The 19,311-nt window shown below is 49.9% G+C and overlaps 7 protein-coding genes across 7 annotated transcripts; 3 read left to right on the top strand and 4 right to left on the bottom strand.

The window, feature by feature from the left end:
* Positions 1 to 421: 421 nt before the first annotated feature.
* GPI3 (Phosphatidylinositol N-acetylglucosaminyltransferase gpi3 subunit) lies at positions 422 to 1,974 on the top strand (the record flags this gene model as incomplete). The annotated part of the gene is made up of 2 exons (XM_044845631.1): positions 422 to 903; positions 951 to 1,974. 2 exons carry the CDS (start codon positions 422 to 424, stop codon positions 1,972 to 1,974), a joined length of 1,506 nt encoding a protein of 501 aa, XP_044711547.1.
* A 272-nt stretch (positions 1,975 to 2,246) lies between these two features.
* Positions 2,247 to 5,339, bottom strand: FPOAC1_001023 (uncharacterized protein; the record flags this gene model as incomplete). Its single annotated transcript, XM_044845630.1, has 1 exon — positions 2,247 to 5,339. One exon carries the CDS (start codon positions 5,337 to 5,339, stop codon positions 2,247 to 2,249), a length of 3,093 nt encoding a protein of 1,030 aa, XP_044711546.1.
* Positions 5,340 to 6,207: 868 nt separating this feature from the next.
* Positions 6,208 to 9,237, bottom strand: FPOAC1_001022 (uncharacterized protein; the record flags this gene model as incomplete). The annotated part of the gene is made up of 1 exon (XM_044845629.1): positions 6,208 to 9,237. One exon carries the CDS (start codon positions 9,235 to 9,237, stop codon positions 6,208 to 6,210), a length of 3,030 nt encoding a protein of 1,009 aa, XP_044711545.1.
* Positions 9,238 to 11,316: 2,079 nt separating this feature from the next.
* FPOAC1_001021 (uncharacterized protein) lies at positions 11,317 to 13,851 on the bottom strand (the record flags this gene model as incomplete). The annotated part of the gene is made up of 2 exons (XM_044845628.1): positions 11,317 to 13,277; positions 13,326 to 13,851. 2 exons carry the CDS (start codon positions 13,849 to 13,851, stop codon positions 11,317 to 11,319), a joined length of 2,487 nt encoding a protein of 828 aa, XP_044711544.1.
* Positions 13,852 to 15,495: 1,644 nt separating this feature from the next.
* Positions 15,496 to 15,968, bottom strand: FPOAC1_001020 (uncharacterized protein; the record flags this gene model as incomplete). The annotated part of the gene is made up of 3 exons (XM_044845627.1): positions 15,496 to 15,627; positions 15,684 to 15,883; positions 15,938 to 15,968. The coding sequence occupies 3 exons, from the start codon at positions 15,966 to 15,968 to the stop codon at positions 15,496 to 15,498; spliced, it is 363 nt and encodes a 120-aa protein (XP_044711543.1).
* Positions 15,969 to 17,447: 1,479 nt separating this feature from the next.
* On the top strand, positions 17,448 to 17,749 carry FPOAC1_001019 (uncharacterized protein; the record flags this gene model as incomplete). Its single annotated transcript, XM_044845626.1, has 2 exons — positions 17,448 to 17,450; positions 17,516 to 17,749. The coding sequence occupies 2 exons, from the start codon at positions 17,448 to 17,450 to the stop codon at positions 17,747 to 17,749; spliced, it is 237 nt and encodes a 78-aa protein (XP_044711542.1).
* Positions 17,750 to 18,643: 894 nt separating this feature from the next.
* On the top strand, positions 18,644 to 19,276 carry FPOAC1_001018 (uncharacterized protein; the record flags this gene model as incomplete). Its single annotated transcript, XM_044845625.1, has 2 exons — positions 18,644 to 18,865; positions 19,079 to 19,276. 2 exons carry the CDS (start codon positions 18,644 to 18,646, stop codon positions 19,274 to 19,276), a joined length of 420 nt encoding a protein of 139 aa, XP_044711541.1.
* Positions 19,277 to 19,311: the final 35 nt, after the last annotated feature.

Genomic DNA, 19,311 nt, shown 5'->3' with positions numbered 1-19,311 from the left:
CTTGGCTCAATGAGATGACATTTTGAGAAATAATTAAATAATTCATAATTATGAAAGGAACTCGAAAGATACCCCAATGGTATCCAAGGTGATGCCGTTTCCATTACTCTGTGCCGAAGTCTATAAGCGCAAGTAAAATAACACAGTATAGAACCTCTCAAGCTCTGCGCCATCTTTTTCCGTCCACCTGGCCAGCTCCACTATCCAACGCTTGTCTACTTCATCCCTGTTCACTTAGACGTGGTTCAACATGAGAAGACGATTACCATGAATGAGACGCATCTCCTCTACCAAGCACTTTACTTTCTTTCTCGCATATCAATCTCAACAATACACTACCAATCACTATCCCAGCAAGTGCTGATCGACACACTACTCTATTAATAAAGGGCTGGCGAACCCCCCTTTCTCAACCGCCATCATGACACGCCGCACATATAACATCGCCATGGTTAGCGACTTCTTCTTCCCGCAACCAGGAGGCATCGAATCTCATATCTACCAACTGGCCACAAAGCTCGTCGACCGCGGTCACAAGGTCATTATTATCACACACGCCTACGATGATCGCAAGGGCATCCGCTACCTCACCAACGGCGTCAAGGTCTACCACGTTCCCTTCCTCGTCATCTACCGCGCCGCCACTTTCCCCACCGTCTTCTCATTCTTTCCCATCTTCAGAAACATATGCATCCGCGAGCGCATTGAGATTGTTCATGGCCATGGAAGTCTCAGCAGTCTTTGCCACGAGGCCATCTTGCATGCTCGCACAATGGGCTTGAGAACCGTCTTCACCGATCACTCTCTCTTTGGGTTTGCAGATGCGGGCACCATTCTCACTAACAAGCTCATGAAATTCATTTTGAGTGATGTTGACCACAGTATCTGTGTGAGCCATACCTGGTAAGTCCATAATCTTCAAGGTGCCGACTTTCTCTGACTCTTCACAGCAAAGAGAACACAGTGCTTCGTGCATCTCTTGACCCAGTCATGGTCTCAGTCATACCCAACGCTGTCGTCGCCGAAAACTTCCGCCCAAAAGATGTTCCCGCGTTACCATCTCCTCTATCAACGTCTTTTAACCCTGAAGCAACTCTCTATCCTCCACCACAGCGAATTGGCCCTCGCGACACCATCACTATTGTCGTAATTTCCCGTCTCTTCTATAACAAGGGTACGGATCTCCTTATCGCCTCTATCCCACGTGTGCTTGAGAATCACCCCAACACACGCTTCATCATCGCAGGTTCCGGTCCTAAAGCCATAGATCTCGAGCAAATGATCGAAACAAACGTCCTTCAAGACCGTGTCGAAATGCTTGGTCCCATCCGCCACGAAGAAGTGCGCGATGTCATGGTTCGCGGTCACATCTACCTGCATCCCTCTCTCACCGAGGCTTTTGGAACTGTCATTGTCGAGGCTGCCAGTTGTGGGCTCTACGTCGTGTGTACTGCGGTCGGCGGTATCCCTGAAGTTCTCCCCTCGCATATGACAACCTTTGCCAAACCAGAAGAAGATGACGTCGTTCTCGCCACAAGCAAAGCAATCAGCGCAATACGCGCGGGCAAGATTCGCACCGAGAAATTCCATGAACAAGTAAAGAAGATGTACTCATGGCAGAATGTCGCCATGCGCACGGAGCGTGTTTACGATGGCATATCAGGAACCATTCCCGAAGACGAGTTCTACGGTGTTGATACTTCAGGCTACGGCAGCCGCATCCGGAACTTCGCTCTCATCGATCGCCTGAAACGTTATTACGGCTGTGGTATCTGGGCTGGCAAATTGTTTTGTCTTTGCTGTGTTGTAGACTACCTCTTCTTTCTGTTCCTCGAGTGGTGGTTCCCAAGGGACAATATTGATATCTGTCCTGACTGGCCTCGTAAGCGACCTGCCGACGACGATGCTAGCTCCAAAAAGGGTGCACAAAGTAATCGGTCAAGCACATCTCAAGGGGTTTCCAAGCTGGAATAAACATTTCTGTTCCGGCCCATGAGGTGTGGTGTAATACTAGTAAATGAGCGAGGAGTTTCGGTTTTGGAGGAACATTTTGATACAGTTCACAAACGGATAGATGAAAGATTATGCGTGTATGACTCTGGCGTTGACTAACGCGAGCCTTGAGTGGTGGGTGGTAATTAACAATGAGCTAGCTATTCTAGACGCTTGGCATAACAATAAAAACAAGTACAAGCTGTCTGTATTTTCCAGCAGCATATAAAGCTGCCATCCATATCAGTACGTGATTAGCCCCTGCCTCCAATGCGACGTCTCTTGACAGCTCCAGTCTCACGCTCCCCATTATCGTCATCGTCGTCACCCGTTTCTTCGGCGGGTGTAGCGACGCTGGCCGGGCGAGCAGACGGCGGTGGTGCGCTGCGCTCCTTTTCTGCGCTTCGCAAATCGCCTAGTAGCTTCTCGACCTCTACGAACATGCTGCGAGTGTTTTTCACAACGCCGTTCTCATCGAGGCGGTAGCCCACTATCTCCTCCTCCTCTTCCTGAGACCGTTTCATAAAGGCTGGTCCGGGACCACGATCAGGGTCGGCGTTGTACATGATAGCGTTGCAGAACATGTGGACCAGTTCACGTTCGAGCTGGGCGCTGTTTATGATACCTTTGGGCGGGACAAGCTCTTCAGACATAGGCAACCACACATGCGCAGTGCCAGGGTCACCACCAGGGAGGTTTGCAGCAGCTTGAACAGCCGCCTTGTTTCCATGCTTGATAGCAGACCGAATAGATGTTATATCCTGGGGCTGCAATACAATCTGGCGATAGTTGGGTGCATCCTTCTCCCGAAGTCTAGTAGCAAACATGTTGGCGTCTCGGTGGCTCGAGATTTGATCAAGAGCAGATGATGACACCTTTGTAAACCCTCGAGTCCACAGAACCTGGGAAGTTTCGGGCGGTAAGTCAGGAGGTGAACCTTGTCGTTTTCGCTTGTGAAGGCGCGAAGAGACACTCCCGGGCGTCATAATCTGGGTCCGACCAGGGACGCTTTCGTCAGCAGTAGTATCGCCAGTCTCCTCAGTGGGCCGAGGTGTGGCATCCTCATCCTTGATTCTGGGTGCTGTTTCGCTAGCCTGCGTCGCTTGCTCATCGGGGTGAGACACGACAGACTGGCTTCGCCTTGACCGACTGACTGAAGGAGTAGAACTGACCCTTCGGTCTTTCGCCTTGGGGAAGGGAGTTCGGCGGGGTTTCATCACCGACTGTTCAATCTTCGGATGTGCTTTGGGCGCTTGCTTCTTAGGTTTTGGCGTGGATGCAGCAGAACTAGGCAGAGTGGCGTTCTTTGAAGGCGGGCTGACCGGCTCGAAAGCCGGACTTTGAGGAGCAGCAATCACATGGCCAGGGCCAGGGGTCGATGGAGTCGACTGCGGCGCCCATTTTGTTCCAAATCCTTGAAGAAGAAGTTGGGCCGAGGTCGAAGTAGGAGTGCGTGGTCCAGGTGGTGTCGTAAGCCTCTTCGCCGGAGTGCTCAAGGCTTGTCGAATAATGTGTCCCAAAGCACCAGGTACCGGATGCTGGGGGGTATTTTGCGAAGATTGGCTCTTGTTCTCTGTTTTTGAGCCCTGGGAAGCAGATGAGCCTGCTGGCGACGCATGCTGAGGTTGTTGGAGCTGGTAACCTGAGGGCCGGCGCTGTTGGGGCGGTGCTATCGAACCTGCGCTTCCCACAGGGGGAGTTGGCGAAGCTGAAACAATCGGTCGAGCATGTTGGGCTTGCCCCTGGGATGACTGGACGGGACGCGGATGTGGCACAGGTGTGGTTGAAGATGGCCGGGTCTGAAGCGTCTGGCCTCCACTTAAGTCTACCGACGATCGTGGCGGCGCTGGCTGCAATGGTGGTGGTATTTGGCCAGCATGTTGAGGCGGCGCCAGTCCTGGCTTTACAGGAGTTGGCCGAGGCTTGAATTGCTGTTGCTGAGGGATAGGGATTTGAGGGGTTTGCTGAGACTGCTGGGTCTGGGCGAGTTGTGCTGGCGTAGGTGTATGAGATTTCTGACTCTGTTGCGTGTTCTGTATCGGTGTATTGTGCTGGGTCTGGGGAGTGCGTGGTTGTTGCTGTGCTTGAATGTGAGGTTGTGGCCGTTGCTGCTGTTGGACTTGCTGACCCTGTTGCTGTGGTTGGATCTGAGGTGGCTGCGGAGCAACAGGTTGTGGTCTAGGCTGAACCTGAGCAGGCTGAGGCGTTTGAGGATGGGAAGCGAGCGGCTGAGCTCCAGGCTTCGGGGAGAATTGCGCAGTTGGCTGAGGATACCATTGCTGTTGTTGCTGCGCCTGTTGAGGGTATTGTGCATGGGCTTGTGAATACTGCTGCTGTTGTGGATGCTGTTGTGCTGGAGGTGGAGCTATTGGCCCTTGAGCAAGGGGTGACTGAAGCTGTCGAGGAGGAGGCGTGTGAGTCTGTAGCGGTTGATAAGGCTTCTCCCACTTAAGAGCAGCTCCTTGCGACGAATTTTGAGAAACTGCAGTACCGTCTTTCGGCTTGGCTCCAGCTTCCGGCCGAGGTGTTAGAGTCTGCTTAGGAGGCTGTGATGTCTGCAGCGGGCGTGGTCCAGTTTGAGGGACACCTGGGGGAGGCTGAAGCACCGAGCCATTAGCAGTGGGCGGATTTGGCGACGGAGAAGGTCTTATCGGCGTCGTTCCAGCAGGCAAATGGCTGGGCGGTGCAACACTGGGCTGATTGCTGTGAGAGACTGGAGGTTTTGGTGGGAGCACCGGCGTCTGTGGTGTAGGTCCTTTTCGAACAGGAGTCGCCGCACTCGTCGTCGCAGCAGGTGGTGGAGTTGGCCCATTAGACGGAATAGAAGACTTCTGATCCCTAGCAGCAAGCACAGGTGTACCGTTCTGACTTGCGGCTCTAGCGCGCCGTTCTCGTGCAGTTCGCTCTAAGAAATGGATATCCTTCTGCAACGCGTCGATCTTTTGTTCATCCTCCCGAATGTGATCAACGATCTTAGCGCTATATTGCTGCCAAAGGCGATGGATGAGCGGTTGCACCTTTTCGGCATTGTCGTACACATCTTTGAATGTCGGCAGCGGAGGGCTCTCGAGTCTTCGTTTTTGAGTATTTGGTGATGCTGCTGGATTGTCGGCCGAGTCCTTCTCCGAGTCGCCCCTCAACTCCTCCCCAAACAGTTGTAGAAAACGATGCTGAAGCGCATCTGGCTTTAATCGTGCGGGATCATAAGTGACCCCGTCTTTGATGAGTGGGTTGTCCTTGAGCTGCTCAGAGATACGCGCGAAGGCCCCAGGGTCAGCGCCTTGAGTCAATAACGACTGGAATAGGAACAGCGACTCGAGGGGCGTGTATACGGCTGATTGATTCATGCCCCGCGATCCACCTCGCCAGGTTTCCAGAGGGCCTTCACGTCGTGCAAGTAGATGGACTGGCGCCACGGTCTATATGGGTGTGGAAGAAGTCCAGTTAGGCGTCTGTCGCGAAACAAGTACGGCTACGTCATGGCCGGGGTTCTATGGATCAAAACACGTACAGGCAACCTTAGTCAATGACTCCAAAACCGTCTATGGCGACCTCGAGGCCTTTCATCGGGTGCTGGGCGTCTTAAACCTCTTGTTGCGAAACGCGCTCGACCGTCAAACTGATGGTGTGGTTAATTTTTGCTCGTATTCGCGATCGACTGTTAGAATGTCACGTGATCGATTTCGCCGAAGATGTTGCGCGGAATTCTGTTGTTGATTTTCGATGATGCAGGGAAGAAAAATCGGGCTGCGTCTCTCCAAGCTGTTCACACGCTAAGTCCTGGGATAGCACGTGATACCCCTGAAGTCCAACACGCTTTTGCAAGCGCGTAAAGTGCTTTAACACAGATAGGAATCATTCTTCTAGATTATCTAAATTTCTAGATATTCATTATCGGATCTCTGAATTTCAAAGACGAAAGAGAACAAAGCAACAAGACGACCATGAATAAGATCAATTGATTGGTTGCAAAACGCTAATTTCGGCTGTGATGGCGAAATATGTAACTCCCACCATGTAGCACTTAGACTCCAGACTCCATGGTATCATGTTAGAACTCGGCAGCCGGATACGCTCCGTGCTTGCTCTAGTTGAATAGCCACCCGTCCCATCAAATCTATAGCCCATATAACGCCATTGCCAGCATAATGTCAAAAAGCAAACAAAAAAAAATGTGATGTTGTTCAGTAGTAGTATACAAAAGGGAGGAGTATGTTATGATGAAAGCGAACTAGATGACCCATCCACACTGCGTTGGGTCTCATCGTCCTGACTGTCTCCATCCTTTTCAGTTGGAGACCTTGGCTGGTAGCTAAGACGCAGCTTTTCGTCTAATAATGTGATCAGTCTCTCTGAATACTGATCTAAAAGGCCGCTTAGGGCTGTCTCGTTCATGGCCCTGCTTCGAATAGCCCGGTCACCAAGAGCTGCTGCTGTCATTCGCAACTCCTGGTCCAGCTCAGTTAGGTTTTCTTGGGTGATGGGCTCCGAAGAGGCGAGCTTCTTCCTATATGACCTCAGCTGGCGACAGGTTTGTTCTGTTGCCATATTCAATGAGCCGAATCCACGCAGGTTTGAAGAAGATGTCTTCTTGCGAACCCCCTGGGAAACAGAAGGCCGTCTCTTAACTTTGGCTTTCGGGGATGGCGGGGGACTAGTTCGGACATCGCCTGAAGGCCGTCGTGACGGCGTATCATCTGCCACCGTGCTGGTTGGACTAGCTGGAGCTGCTTGTGTAGGTGATCTCACACTAGCGGCGAGGTTAAAACGGGAAGTTCGCCGTTGGAGGGTTCGTGGGGGTGATTTCCGCCCTGATGCTGGGGACTTTCGACCGGAAGTTGGTGAAGGTCGCTGGAACTCGGCCAGCTCGGCTTTGGACAGGACCCTGCGAAGCGGTGGCCGTGCCGAAACTGAATCCTTTGCAGGTGATGGTTCTCGACTTGTTGTGCCGGGCACAGGATCATCCAGATCCAAACACCATATCATCATTGTCCCGTCTGATGCAACACTCACAACCTTGCGACTTCCGTCATCATTTTCAACCAAGCACACACCATTGATGGCTTCTGTATGACCCCACTCTCTATCCAAGAAACCGCCTGTTTGAGCATCGTATAAACGGATAGATTTATCCGTGTTGGAAGTTCCGAGGAGGAAATCTTGATCTTTAGGGAGCCACTGTCCAAAGCACAACGAGTCTAGAACAACAGATTCTCCCCGTGTCTCATCTTGACATTTGAAACAGGAAATTTTGCGTCCCGTGTTGAGATCAAATTGACAAATTGTTCGATCTAACATGGAAACAAATACGGTTCTTTGGCCCATGCCCAAGACCATTGAGCTTGGCGAAGCCTTGAGGGAGATGACTCGCGAGGGAATGGCAGCGATTGAGTCCGGATCGCCCTCTTTGGTAATGACGTCGTGAATCTGAAGTGTTCGATCAAAGGAGCAGGTCAAAATCTTGTCCTCGGATGGGACCATGACCTGGACGACCTTGGCGGCGAACTCGAGCGTTTGGAAATGTTCAATTGATCCATCTGCGGTTCGACGAAAGAGCTGAGCAGTTCGGTCTCGGCCGCATGATGCCATCAGAAACTTGCCATCGTTATCAAAGACGCTGACAGAACGACAATCAGCTGTATGTGCCTTGATGTCCAAGACAGGCTCTTTAGTTGCAATATCCGTCATTCGCAGGACACCCATGCGATCAGCGGAAATTAACAGCTTGCCGTCGTTTGTTGTCTGAGCACACGTGAGCTGATTGACTGCGTCCAACTCATTTTCAGGCTCGGTCATTCCGATAGGCACATCAATCGAGGCCTTGACTTGACCTTCTAGTGTCCAAAAGGTTACATTTCCACCAACAGTCCACGTGAGAAACGAGGCGTCCAAGTCGTTGGGTCGCTGTAGAACCTGGATGCCTGTCACGGGCTGTCCGTGCCCAGGTATGGGAATGCTAGCCATGGCCTTACTATCCTTGCCAGGCACATGGTCTGAGCTCCAGATGTCAATGGACTGCTGTGAGTCGATGGTGACAAAGTTGTCTGCTAGAAATCCCATAGCAAGCTGGCCTTCAGATAAAAAGGTAGTGTCTTTGATACATTCCGATGATGGCTGGGCATTCAATACAGCCTCGACATCCAGCACAGCAAAATGGCCATGGCTGCCGCCGACATACGCGACGTTGTCTTTGACGGCAATCGTCGAGATTGAAAAATCCAAATTAAGAACCTTTTGCAGCTTCATCTGTTTATCATCCTCCTCCATGATACACACATTGCCCGTTTCTGAGCAAATGATGAGACTGGAGTTTTTTACAACAGCGGCGCAAGTAAAGGTTTCCTCTAAGAGGGACCCGAGCAGGATGTTACGCCCTGACAAGGTCCTCTGAGAGGGTGGAGTTGATGCCGGTTGTTCGCTGAAGAACTTCTGTTTCGTGGGCGAAAGAGCCGGTCCATCTTCGGGTTTCCACATCTTGACATGGCGGACTCCAAAGGTGACAAGGGAGTTGCCTACCCAGACCATGTCTTTGACGTAGGAAGTGCATCGGTTTTGCTTGAAGAGTTTGGCCCCGCCAGTGCGCGGGTCAACCTTCCAGATATAGAGAAACCCATCATTGGCGGCTCCTATAGACGCCAGATACTGTGTGTCCGCAGACCAAGCAACGCAATTGACACCATAGGTATGCTCGCTAATCGATATCAGAGGGCTGTCGGAAGAGGTGTCGTGAAGACTAAAGACAAGAACTCGGGGGGAATAGCCGGTCTCGCCCACGGCAAGGTATTTCCCATCTCGACTAAGAGCAAGGCATGTTGCAGCCTTGATGCGTTCACGGCTCGTCCATGTATTGCTGGGAGACTCGTTCCAGTCTGATGACGTATGCGGTGAATTGGGAAATCTAGGGCCTACACGGCCACGGCTATCGTTCGCCTTTGGTGTTCCTGAAGGTGTCGAGGGTGTGTTCTGAAAGGTTGCTACAGAGTAAAGAGGGACGGCAGTCGGCCGAGCTCGGTAAAACCGTTGAGAGTGGTTTTCTCCATCAACATCCACCACAACAACAGCACCACCAGCAATGTATGCAAATGCAGATGAGAGGGTATCAAACCCTGTTGGCGATGAACAGGTTGTACCGATAACGCGCTTGAGGGAGAGCTTGGAAGAATCTTGGGGTCGACCACGCATGGGCGATCTTGAGGACCTGGAAGGACGGCCTAGGAATGGAGAGTTGGAAGGAGTAAGCTTCATGCGACTGTGAGATGGAGTCGCTGCCATATTTCTGCCATTGACACTTGGTGAATATTTTCTGAGTTTTGTATAGTCAAGAAAGTCGACTAGGTGAAGCGTTAAGTAGTAGCGAGAACCTGTCTCAGAAACCGCCCAGGTACGAAGAAAGACCCGAAAGAACAGAGAACCCTAGGAGTAGACAGATGAAAGAATGAACGACCAATGCCTATCGCCCACGAAGGAAGATGCGAAGAATATGCAGAGTTGTGAGCAGAACAGAAGTCGGATGATGCTGTACAGTGAAAAGTGGATGGTGGGCGGTGTAAGTCAGGTAGCTGCTGCGGGCCTGCGGGGACTGCAAAGGTCGATGAGATGCAAAAGGCAAGCAAAACTTCGAAGCTGCAAAAAAGCTGCGGGGAGGGGCGTTAGTTGCTTCGGTGGAGAGAAAGAGGTTGGAAGAGTTTAGTTTACGAGAATCAAACTTTTGCTCTTGCTCTTGCACTTACAATGACTAGGTAGGTACTATCTAAATGTGGTTAATGAGCGACAGGAGACATGGAGAGATAATGGAAATATCCCAACGAAAGCGGTTGGTGATGAGGGAAAAAGAAGAAAAGAAGGTTTACACCAATCTGTGGGATGGAATGTCGATGACTCTCTTGTGACTTAGCCTAACTACCCCAGGCCATTCCTTTCCCGTCAATAGTCGAGGAAAAAGAGCCCCAAAATCCAACTTCAAAGAGTCCCAAAGTCTCAATCCCTCCTCCGTAGGCGCTCGAGGGTGTTGTTTACATGGGCCCTTGTCTGTGGTTGCCCAGGGGGGCCCTGTTTCTTTGATGAGAGCCAAGGGGCCTTGACGTGGGTAACAAAAAAGTTGATCTCCACACTTGTAGGGACAGAAATAAATAGCCTAAAAAGTCTAATCTAAACAGCATAAGCTGACCTATTAATTTCGTCTCCTATCTTCCCAGTGGCCATTTCATGGGCTGGGCGAGCTGATTCTTGGGCCGCTTGATCCCTGTCGTCCAGCTCCCCCATCAGTGGCTGTCACCTTGAATCACTTCAGGCCAGGACGGTGATGGATATTGAACCTGGAGTCTTTGTTGGTGGCAATGATAAGGGCTCCAGAGCAATCGCAGTAGCAATTGGGGTTCAACAATCTTGATTTTCTATTATGAGAATGAACCCTCCATGTTTCTCTTCGTTCTGATAGATACACAATGTGATCAATCTACATCTTCCTAAACCCCAATTGTTGTCGAGCCACAAGCCACGATACCCCCGACCGACCCCGTGGACAAGAGCAACAACACATCAAAAACATCCACTTTGCTCGAGAGCTAGGTATCTACCTATATCGGCACCGAAATAACAATAAACAAAGGCAAACTCTGCTACAAGAGCCCCATTTACTAAGATAGAATGAAGCCCTATCTTCTCCGCTACCTTAGTAGTTACTCCATAGCCGTTATCCGCTTGTCTAACTAATCCCGGCGCTTGGTGAAATGAAGATGCTCCCAACACTGTCCCGTCCCTGTTAGTCTTGTACCGCTACCCGTAGATTTCGGTCATTTTTCGCTTGTTTCTATTGTATCTGTTAATCGTGATTATCACCTTTACTAGCTCAGGCTGGAAGGCCCTGTGCGCTGGCTTTCGTTAGACCAGCCGATCACTTAATCCCGGCAATTCAGCGAGGCAATCAATCATCTGTGCACGAGTCTCCTTTTCAAACCGTCGAAGCTACCTACTTGACCCCATGTCCTAAGACATAAACAAACATCAACAGCCTCAAATATTGGAGACGCATTGTCGTCTAAGGACATGGTTTGCTTGGGCAATGCAATCCTAAAATGCATGAACAACTCATACATAGGACCACAGTTATACTACACCTGCATATACATACTCACGCCAATGGCTCGAGCTTCTAAACACGTCTTGTTCAATTATACGTACTCCTCCTCTTTTGAATATTCCTGCTAACGCCAAACGCCCTTTTGTGAAACAAGGCCTTTCTTTATAGCCTGATTTGTTGAAAATGTCATCATGGTCAAATATCCAACTCCCTCATCTCGGTCTCTATGGTTCATCCAACTCCCCTTATACTACAAGACCTTCCTCAGACGCTTCATCTCGTTCAAGACGCTCAAGTCCTGTTCCAACGGCTCCGTAAACTCGCAGGGGTACCGCAATCTCAAAGCTCTCGCATATCAGATTTTCAACAGCCACAAGCACTGTTCCTCCCTTTTCATCTTGTGAAATCTGCTCAAGAAGCGGATGAGGCGCGCGTCTCTCGTTCTCATCTGGAGAATCGCTGCCTGTAGAAGGCACCACAAACTCGATACGAATCTTCCACTCTAAGCTAACGCCGCTAGTTACAAACTCGGGGGTTGCGGTGATGGGAATTGTCGGCTTAAATGTAACCCGCCGTGAGTACATTGTTGCCTCAGATGAAGATGAGTAAACTTTTCGTGTCACTCGATGGATACTCGACTCGGACCTTATTGCGAGAGATGGGTCTACTTTCTCTGATGTTTCCAGCGTGGTGTGCACTGCGTAACATGGGATATCCGCATCTGTAAAATCAATGGCCATTGTCACCACTTCGCCCAGTCGGTAGGCAGGCCTCGTAAGCATTACCACGCCAACTCTCTGCCCGTTACGAGCAATTTCAAAACGGTTTGGACTCTGTTGCCCGCCAGACGTCATATTGCTTCGCATGATTGCCATGTGGATGGCTTCATGCGCGGTACTGGCTTCCTCGTATGTCGATGGCCTCCTAGAGTTACCGGCACCTGGAGAAAGAAGAATACTACCACTTTCGTCTCTTGGCCGATGAGCCAGGTCATCCACGTAAAGTAGAAAGTCATTCAATGCTGACTGCTGTCCTTTCGTCCCATCGCCATTGGTTTTTGGTGTCTTATCACTGACCTTATCACTGCTTGGCGGACTTTTGACTTGGGCGAGATCCTGCAGTAGAATGTAAGGATTCATCAAATCATGCCCTAGAATCTCGCCGTGGCTATTTACACTTCCTAGGACTCGGAAGGGTACTTCGACGGATTTGACTTGCTGCTCTTTGGTGCCACCGGCCCTTTGAGTGCCAATGACGAGGCTATAAGAGATTTTGACCGCCTTTCCGCGGTGGGAAGGAGGTAATCCTTTTGGTAATCGAAATGAGTACTCGAACACGCGGCTCTCTCCGGGGGCCAGCTGCAGATCGACGAACAGAATAGACTGTGGTGTCGTCAAGAGCGGTACAGATTTCGAGTTTGCAACACCACGCATCTCCTTGATGGTGCTGAGCTCTCCTCCGCCCAGAAAGTCACCGAGGGAGCTGCTGAGGCGACCCCACCCAAAGCCTCCCAACAGACTGCTATCACGTTTGGATTCGAGTCCAACAACACCACCTCCCTGCCCGACAATGCCCTTCTTTTTAACTTGATCGAATTGTCCAAGACTGACTAACGAGCCGTCTAATGAGAAAGAGCCGTGCAATTGAGCATAACCCATCATGAGGGACTCCGGTGCTCTCAGTTGTGGCGCGGGCATACCAAGGCTTCGCCTGAGTGGTCGCGCATGTCCGCGATTAGGTGGTTGTGTTACGTATTCTGAAACGAGTGTCTCTGATGAATTATTGCTGACTGAGTAAAATTCTCCGCTGCTTCTCGGCGTTCCTCCCAAAATTCCGCTGCTTGCCAAAATTCGGGCTGCAGGGGCAGGGGCGACTTGTTCGTTGATAGTAGGGACGCCGTCTTTGAGACGAACTGCCAGCCCGCTAGAATCCCCTGCAGCATTTCTAGGACTGAGCATGTTTTCATTTGTTGATCTTCTAGATAACGTTGGGCGGGCCTCTCGAGTAGGTGAAGGCGCAGCAGGGAAGCGGAATTCCGGCATTGGGTTCTCCGAGGGCGATCCCAACGGAGATGCTCTTCTTTGGCCTTGCACTACAGGATTTTGAGAATTTGTCGGCGAACGAGATATTCGGCCAAATCGGTCAGGCGGAGGATATGAAGCGTGGAATAATGGTGAGCTCGAAAGACGATGGGGTGAAAAAGAGGCTGCCGGTGGTTAGCTAGTAGTGAAGGGAGAGGACAGGAGTAATATACCAGAATGAGGTCCAGTCGGAAGTTGACCCTGCGCTCGAGGAAGTATCTGTAAACTCGAAGCGCGCCCATGACCTCGATGCGGTCTTTGAGGTCTCGCTGGAAGATCATTGCGTTGTGTATGGTCCTCCAAAGTATTATTCGATCCGATCGAGACAATGGAAACGGAGCGTTTGTGGGAGTGGCTCGAACTGCGATCGCCTGTGATTGGTGATGAGGGCCATTGGACTGAGCCCGTCCTGCTATGCGATTGAGATGCAGGGACACTCAATGAAAGAGCAGAGCGTCGGTGTCCTCGGCCTGACGATGCTGATGGCGGGGGGGTTAAGCCTTGATTTGACCTGGGACGGGTATGCAAGGGCGAGGCCAGTCGACTTCGTTCCGATTGTTGGGGTGGTGGTTTCGACTGGCCTGGTACAGGCGCTACGTTCTTGAATGTAATGGTACATTTGACTTCCTCGCCGGCGAAGACAGTCTGGTCATGCCAGCGTATGAAGACGCGGATGTTGCTCGGGGCTTCGGGAGCCATTGTGGGAAAGGGAGGTCGCTCAGCGACGAGCGCGTGGATTGAGGGGACTGTTAAATGACAGATGCAGCATTTCTACACGACGGCATATTCGAGATGGAGGCGACAAGAAATTAGAGAGCGTTAAAGATACGATGCTGATGTAAAAGTGAGGAACAGGTTGAGCTATCGAGGGAGGAATCAAGAAGCAACGTCATGGGTATTCCGCGAAAGGAGATGGAGGAGGTTCAAGTTGGCGTCTTGGCGGGGAGCTGTCTAAGCCAATCACTGCTTACGATGCAGGTACAAGCTTACAGCGACGGAGCCTCGGCCAACAAAGCCCCACAGCCAACCAACAACACTAACAGAAGACGAAAGGAAATACGAATGCGTTTAACTTGACCACTAACCTAGATGTACTATTATAATATACTATAACAGGTATACCAACACGATTGTGTCTTTCTTTCAATATCGGTACCATATATGCGCTTCTCCATAAGGACCGCACATGTTTTATTAGTCTTGATACGTTGGATAGCAGGCAGAGATTCTAACTTTTACGACATTCGAGACAGACTAATCCCGTCACTTTAGGATAGCTTGTATCAGCTATTAGACTACCTGATATCCAGTTCAATGCTTGCCTACTAAACTAAATCCGAACATGCGTCTCTTGTTCTCTGCTAATCTTTACATACCTACATCGACATACAGAGTTCGCGCCGCCAAAGGAAATTGGTCACACGGTCCCAGACTAGCAACGCATCAGAGATTGCGTTACTGTCAAGGTCAATATATCTAAATCCGCCGCTTCTCTTGGTTAACTGAGAGATGTCCTCCTGTGGTCCCTCAGCCCAAGGCAATATGGACTGCCGTTGCTCAGAATCGACTGATAGTCTCGACTCAATCACTATCGCCAAGGACCAGACGAATGGGAGTTTGGGAAAATCTCAATTGCGTTCAAATATTGTCACCAGGCAACATATTCTTAAGGTCGCCGGTGGCATCGATCCATCTCATACCATACCGGGATCCACTATTTATTAGATGTCATTCAGACGAGGCCATGAGTTCCGCCTGGCCTGAGTACGAGCGTGTGGTCATATACTTGTTACTTGTTGTTGCATGGTGCCTATGGGGAACTCTACGACTAATGCATATCATCCCAACGGACCATCAGTGATTTGGCAACAGAAAAGCGTTTATTCTCACAGACATGACGAGTGACGCCGCCAGCAACCCAGTTTTTAATAGTGCGGCGTGCCAAAAAAAAAAAACCGATGACTTTGGTGCTGTGTTCTCTGATACATCTAATCTCGCGATCATCGTAATCAGACATAACCTGGAAGTGAGCCTCTTCGGCTTCCAGATGTCTGTTGAGTTGGACAACATTATGGCTAGCGAATGATTGTGCTTATCTTTCCACACGAAAGTGGTGTCTTCTGTTCGTAATTAAGAACAATGCCACAGTAGACGTCCTGTGCCGTACGACGACCTTCCTTCTAGATTGTTTAGCCTTTGGATTTCTGCTCCTTCTTGATACCAGCATCCTTAGTAAGATTCTGACTTTGACGCTGTAATGTTCAAACTTGCGATCGGGAAGTTTGGGGTCCTCCAACTGCGTCAACCGAGCGCCACAAGTTAAAGACACTCTTCAATCTATCATCAAAGATGTCCGACAGTAGTAACGTTGTCGGCAGTGTGAAACGTAGCCTTGATTCCGTGCTTAACGAGGATAACAAGTGACTTCATCTCACCAGTAGTGAGGTCAGAATAGCCCTGGATTTGAGAACCAGGCTGACGGCGGGTGGTCAGGGGCAGGGTTGGAAGTACAATGCCGTCAAGTTGTCGACCTTCTGGGAGGGCAAAAAGATCGACAGGGGCAGGTGCCAAGGGCAGGCGCAGCCTGGAGTATGGCGGCCAACAGTAGCAGCAGTGTCGCGATCGCGCGAATCGGTGCCGTTACCCCGGTGGCGGATGGGAGATCTGGAGCGATCTTCGGTAAGATCAATCACCTGTTGATGCAATATTCCCCAGTAATGGCGGTCATGATCTGCGAGCACTTTTAGTATAATTGTATCTGGCAAATGCGACGATACAAACTTACCATTTCCGCGAAGGGGGTGATCATCGGCCATGTTAGGCGAGAATGTGAGAGTGTGTACTCAGTAAAGTTGAAATGTTTGCCGCATCTGCTTGCGATGGAGGCAAAAGGGCAAAGTGCTAAGGGGAGAGGATGAAATGGATTCAAAGAAAAAGTCAGCTAGAATTAAATACTTGTTATGCTGAATAGTAGGACCAGAGTTCGATGGTAGCAGTTCGTTTGTGACAGCTATCTAGAAGTGGCAGCGCAATGTAGGTAACTGCTCATCATCTGGTCGACTACCTACCTACCTAGGTACCTAGATATCTAACGTGGTAGCTCAATCATGGAAGGGCAATTTCTTGATGCATCCCATATATGTTTGATAATATCATCATCTGGAATTATTTAAAGTGCAAGGTCGCTACTATACAGACAGTTTTGCTCTGGAGCCCTACCTAGGTAGGTACTAATGTAGGTAACGCTTGGAAGGTAGAAAAAGAGCAAGTACCTCAAGCAGTTTACCAAACTACCTAGTACCTAGTAGGCGTTTAGAGTTGTCTAATAAATTGAGGAAGAAGACTATTATCCTTAATAGTATGTTACACTATATAGCATTCTGTGACATTCTGCGACATTCTGTGACATTCTGTGACATTCTGCAACATTCTATGACATTCTGCGACATTCTGCGACATTCTACGACATTCTGTGACATTCTGTAGCCGCTGGTTCAGGTAAACCCTGGGGAAGCTTCGTCAAGGGTCCTTTTGAAAGAAGCTGGCAGGTATTGAACACAAGTTACCTCTAGTACCTACGTACTAAAGTAACCTTTCATGTACAAGTTCAGCACTACCATGGAGAGTAAGTACTAACCTAGGAAGCTCGGAGTTGGTACCTATCAGAAGCACTGGCTGCGGGATCCAAGCTTAAAGGATGAAATTAGTAGGTCAACTTGCACTATTCAGACCAGATTTATTAAGACTTGGGGTTGACTTTTCTGCCATAAGACCTATGGTGGGGCCCCACCAGAAAATCTCCGAAGACGTCAAAAATCTACTCCACTCCTCAGCTCCTCCACCCTTAACATCCTCCTCCACCCCCACCTCCACTCAACTCTGCCTACCTACATCATCATACCCTTTCCACTTCAGACCTGCTGCACACCCCCTAAAGTCCATCACTGAGTTCAGCGGACCAGTCTGATATTGCCATAGCGGTAAGTCGCTTTTACTTTCAATATTCGGTTGGTTTTGCTTACATCTCGTCGACTTCCACACAGACGCTGAAAACCGTTTAAGCAAGAAAGCATAACGCAGTGACTTCATTTGCGACCAGGTCCCCAAAGCTCTCACTTCGCAAATCCTTGATCAAAGAACTCTTCGCACAACATTTATTGCAGTTGAGGGGTGTTATTCTATCCACAACAAATGCAGCTGCGAGCTTTTGATCTTGCTTTGACGCCGATCCTCAGACCGCACAGCCGATTTTACCAGAGAACGAACTACGAGACAACACGCAAAGAGCCGCAGACATGGTATGCCATCTCCAAATATCAACTTCAGATTAGATCACCTGCACTCTGTACTAACATATCGTTAGGCTCACCGGCCACCTCCCGCGGGGCCAGCGAACTCTAATCAGCTTGGTGATGCCCCAGCGAACCCCGCTGAAACCGACGGCACTCCTCCTGCGCAGCCAGCCCACTGGGTAGCAGAAAAGTTGGCCTCCTGGGGTTCAGGGTACAAAAATAAACAGCCTAAGAGGTCTGGCCTAAGCAGCATAAGCTGGCCTACTAATTTCGTCTCTTATGCTTCCAGCAGCCAATTCTTCTGACGCCCTGAGGCCAGCGAACTTAATGAGCTTAGCGGTGCCCCAGCGAACCCCGCTGAAGCTGACAGCACAGTCAACTTTGACCTCCTAAGTCTTAGGTTACAAAAATAAATAGTCTAAGAGCTATAGTCTAAAGGGCATAAAGTGGCCCATTAGTTTCGTCTCTTAGGCTTACAGCGGCCAATTTTTCTGATACCCTGAGGACCAGGTAGACTCCAAACAAGACTTGGTTTGCAACGTTGCTGGCGAATCAGACAGCTGGACTGAGCTTGTCATGGCTATATCTCAATTGGAGATATCATTGTCAGTTCTCCTTATCTGGAAGAAGCAAGATACATCCGTCAACCACGAGGTAGTCACTCTTTTGACACCTCGCTGCAAGTCTATGCTCCCGAAAAGGATTACTCTTTTGTCCGCGTCGATTACTATGCTTATGGACTTCTGAGGATGATAATGTGGGACATACTTAGGCTTGCCATCCCAGTCGAGCTAAAGTTGCCCAGATCACTGATCCTACCTCAGCTGTCGCTCGCTTTTGCGATAGCGCTACAGTCAGAGCGGCATCAACCACAAGTCTCCTACTTGCTGTCGACTGTACAGCTGTCATGATCTCGCCGCATACCCTACAGATGCTTCGCAGCTCCAAGGTTACTCGGCTTACTGAGCTTTTCAACATCCGAATGGCTATGGATAAACATCTCCTCTGATTCCATACTCCCAACACTATCCTAATATACGCCAACTGACTTTCGGACAGTATACTGTCCCTGGTTCAGAAGGGTTTCCATCAGACATGCACGGTCTCCGACTTTCTTCATTTGCAGACGAAGACCAGCATCTGTTGTACAACATGTGCGCTTCGCATTATAACGGCAATCTGCAGATGGTCATGCTAAGATGTTAGGCGAAACAACTTTGAAGATGTTCGTGTTCAAGCTGAAGCACACTCATAACTTCCAGTACCTTCTCATCTATGATCCCACGGACTATGATGTCACAATGCCGCAGATTGGCGAAGCATACAAGGTACATTTCGTTACCACTACGGCCAATGCCACCTCAACAGCCAATGCCGATGGCGCGAGTGAACAGCCGGTTTCTCAAGAACAGACGGCCGAAGTTTGTTTTGCGATACACTCTGCTCTTAGACTACTTATTTTTGTAACCTAAGACTTAGGAGGAGGCCATTTTTTCTGCTACACACTAGCTCGTCTACTATCTAGATTTACTGGATGGGGATGATGGAGCTGAATCCTATCGCCTTGTTGAACAGTTCCGCGTTCAGACCCATCGCTCCTGAGATATCTCAATGAGCCAACGCCAACAAACCAGGCCGACAACTGCTCCGAGTTATGGCTCAGCGCAACACGCATTGGTCTCCAGATCCTATACCTCGACTCCAAGTACCAAGTGCTCGCAGTAAGAGCTCCTGTGGACAAGGAAGCAGAGAGCGGCGATGACAACGCATCTCCGGTAGCAGTCAACATACCCGTCAACTTCATTGTACCTGAGCCACAACAGGCTATTTGAACATTCTTTGACCGACTTACCTATGACGACAGCGC

Source organism: Fusarium poae, chromosome 1 (genome assembly GCF_019609905.1).
Source record: "Fusarium poae strain DAOMC 252244 chromosome 1, whole genome shotgun sequence".
Lineage (NCBI taxonomy): Eukaryota > Fungi > Ascomycota > Sordariomycetes > Hypocreales > Nectriaceae > Fusarium > Fusarium poae.
Note: the sequence above shows the minus strand (reverse complement) of the source record. Positions and strands in the feature narration are given on the sequence as shown.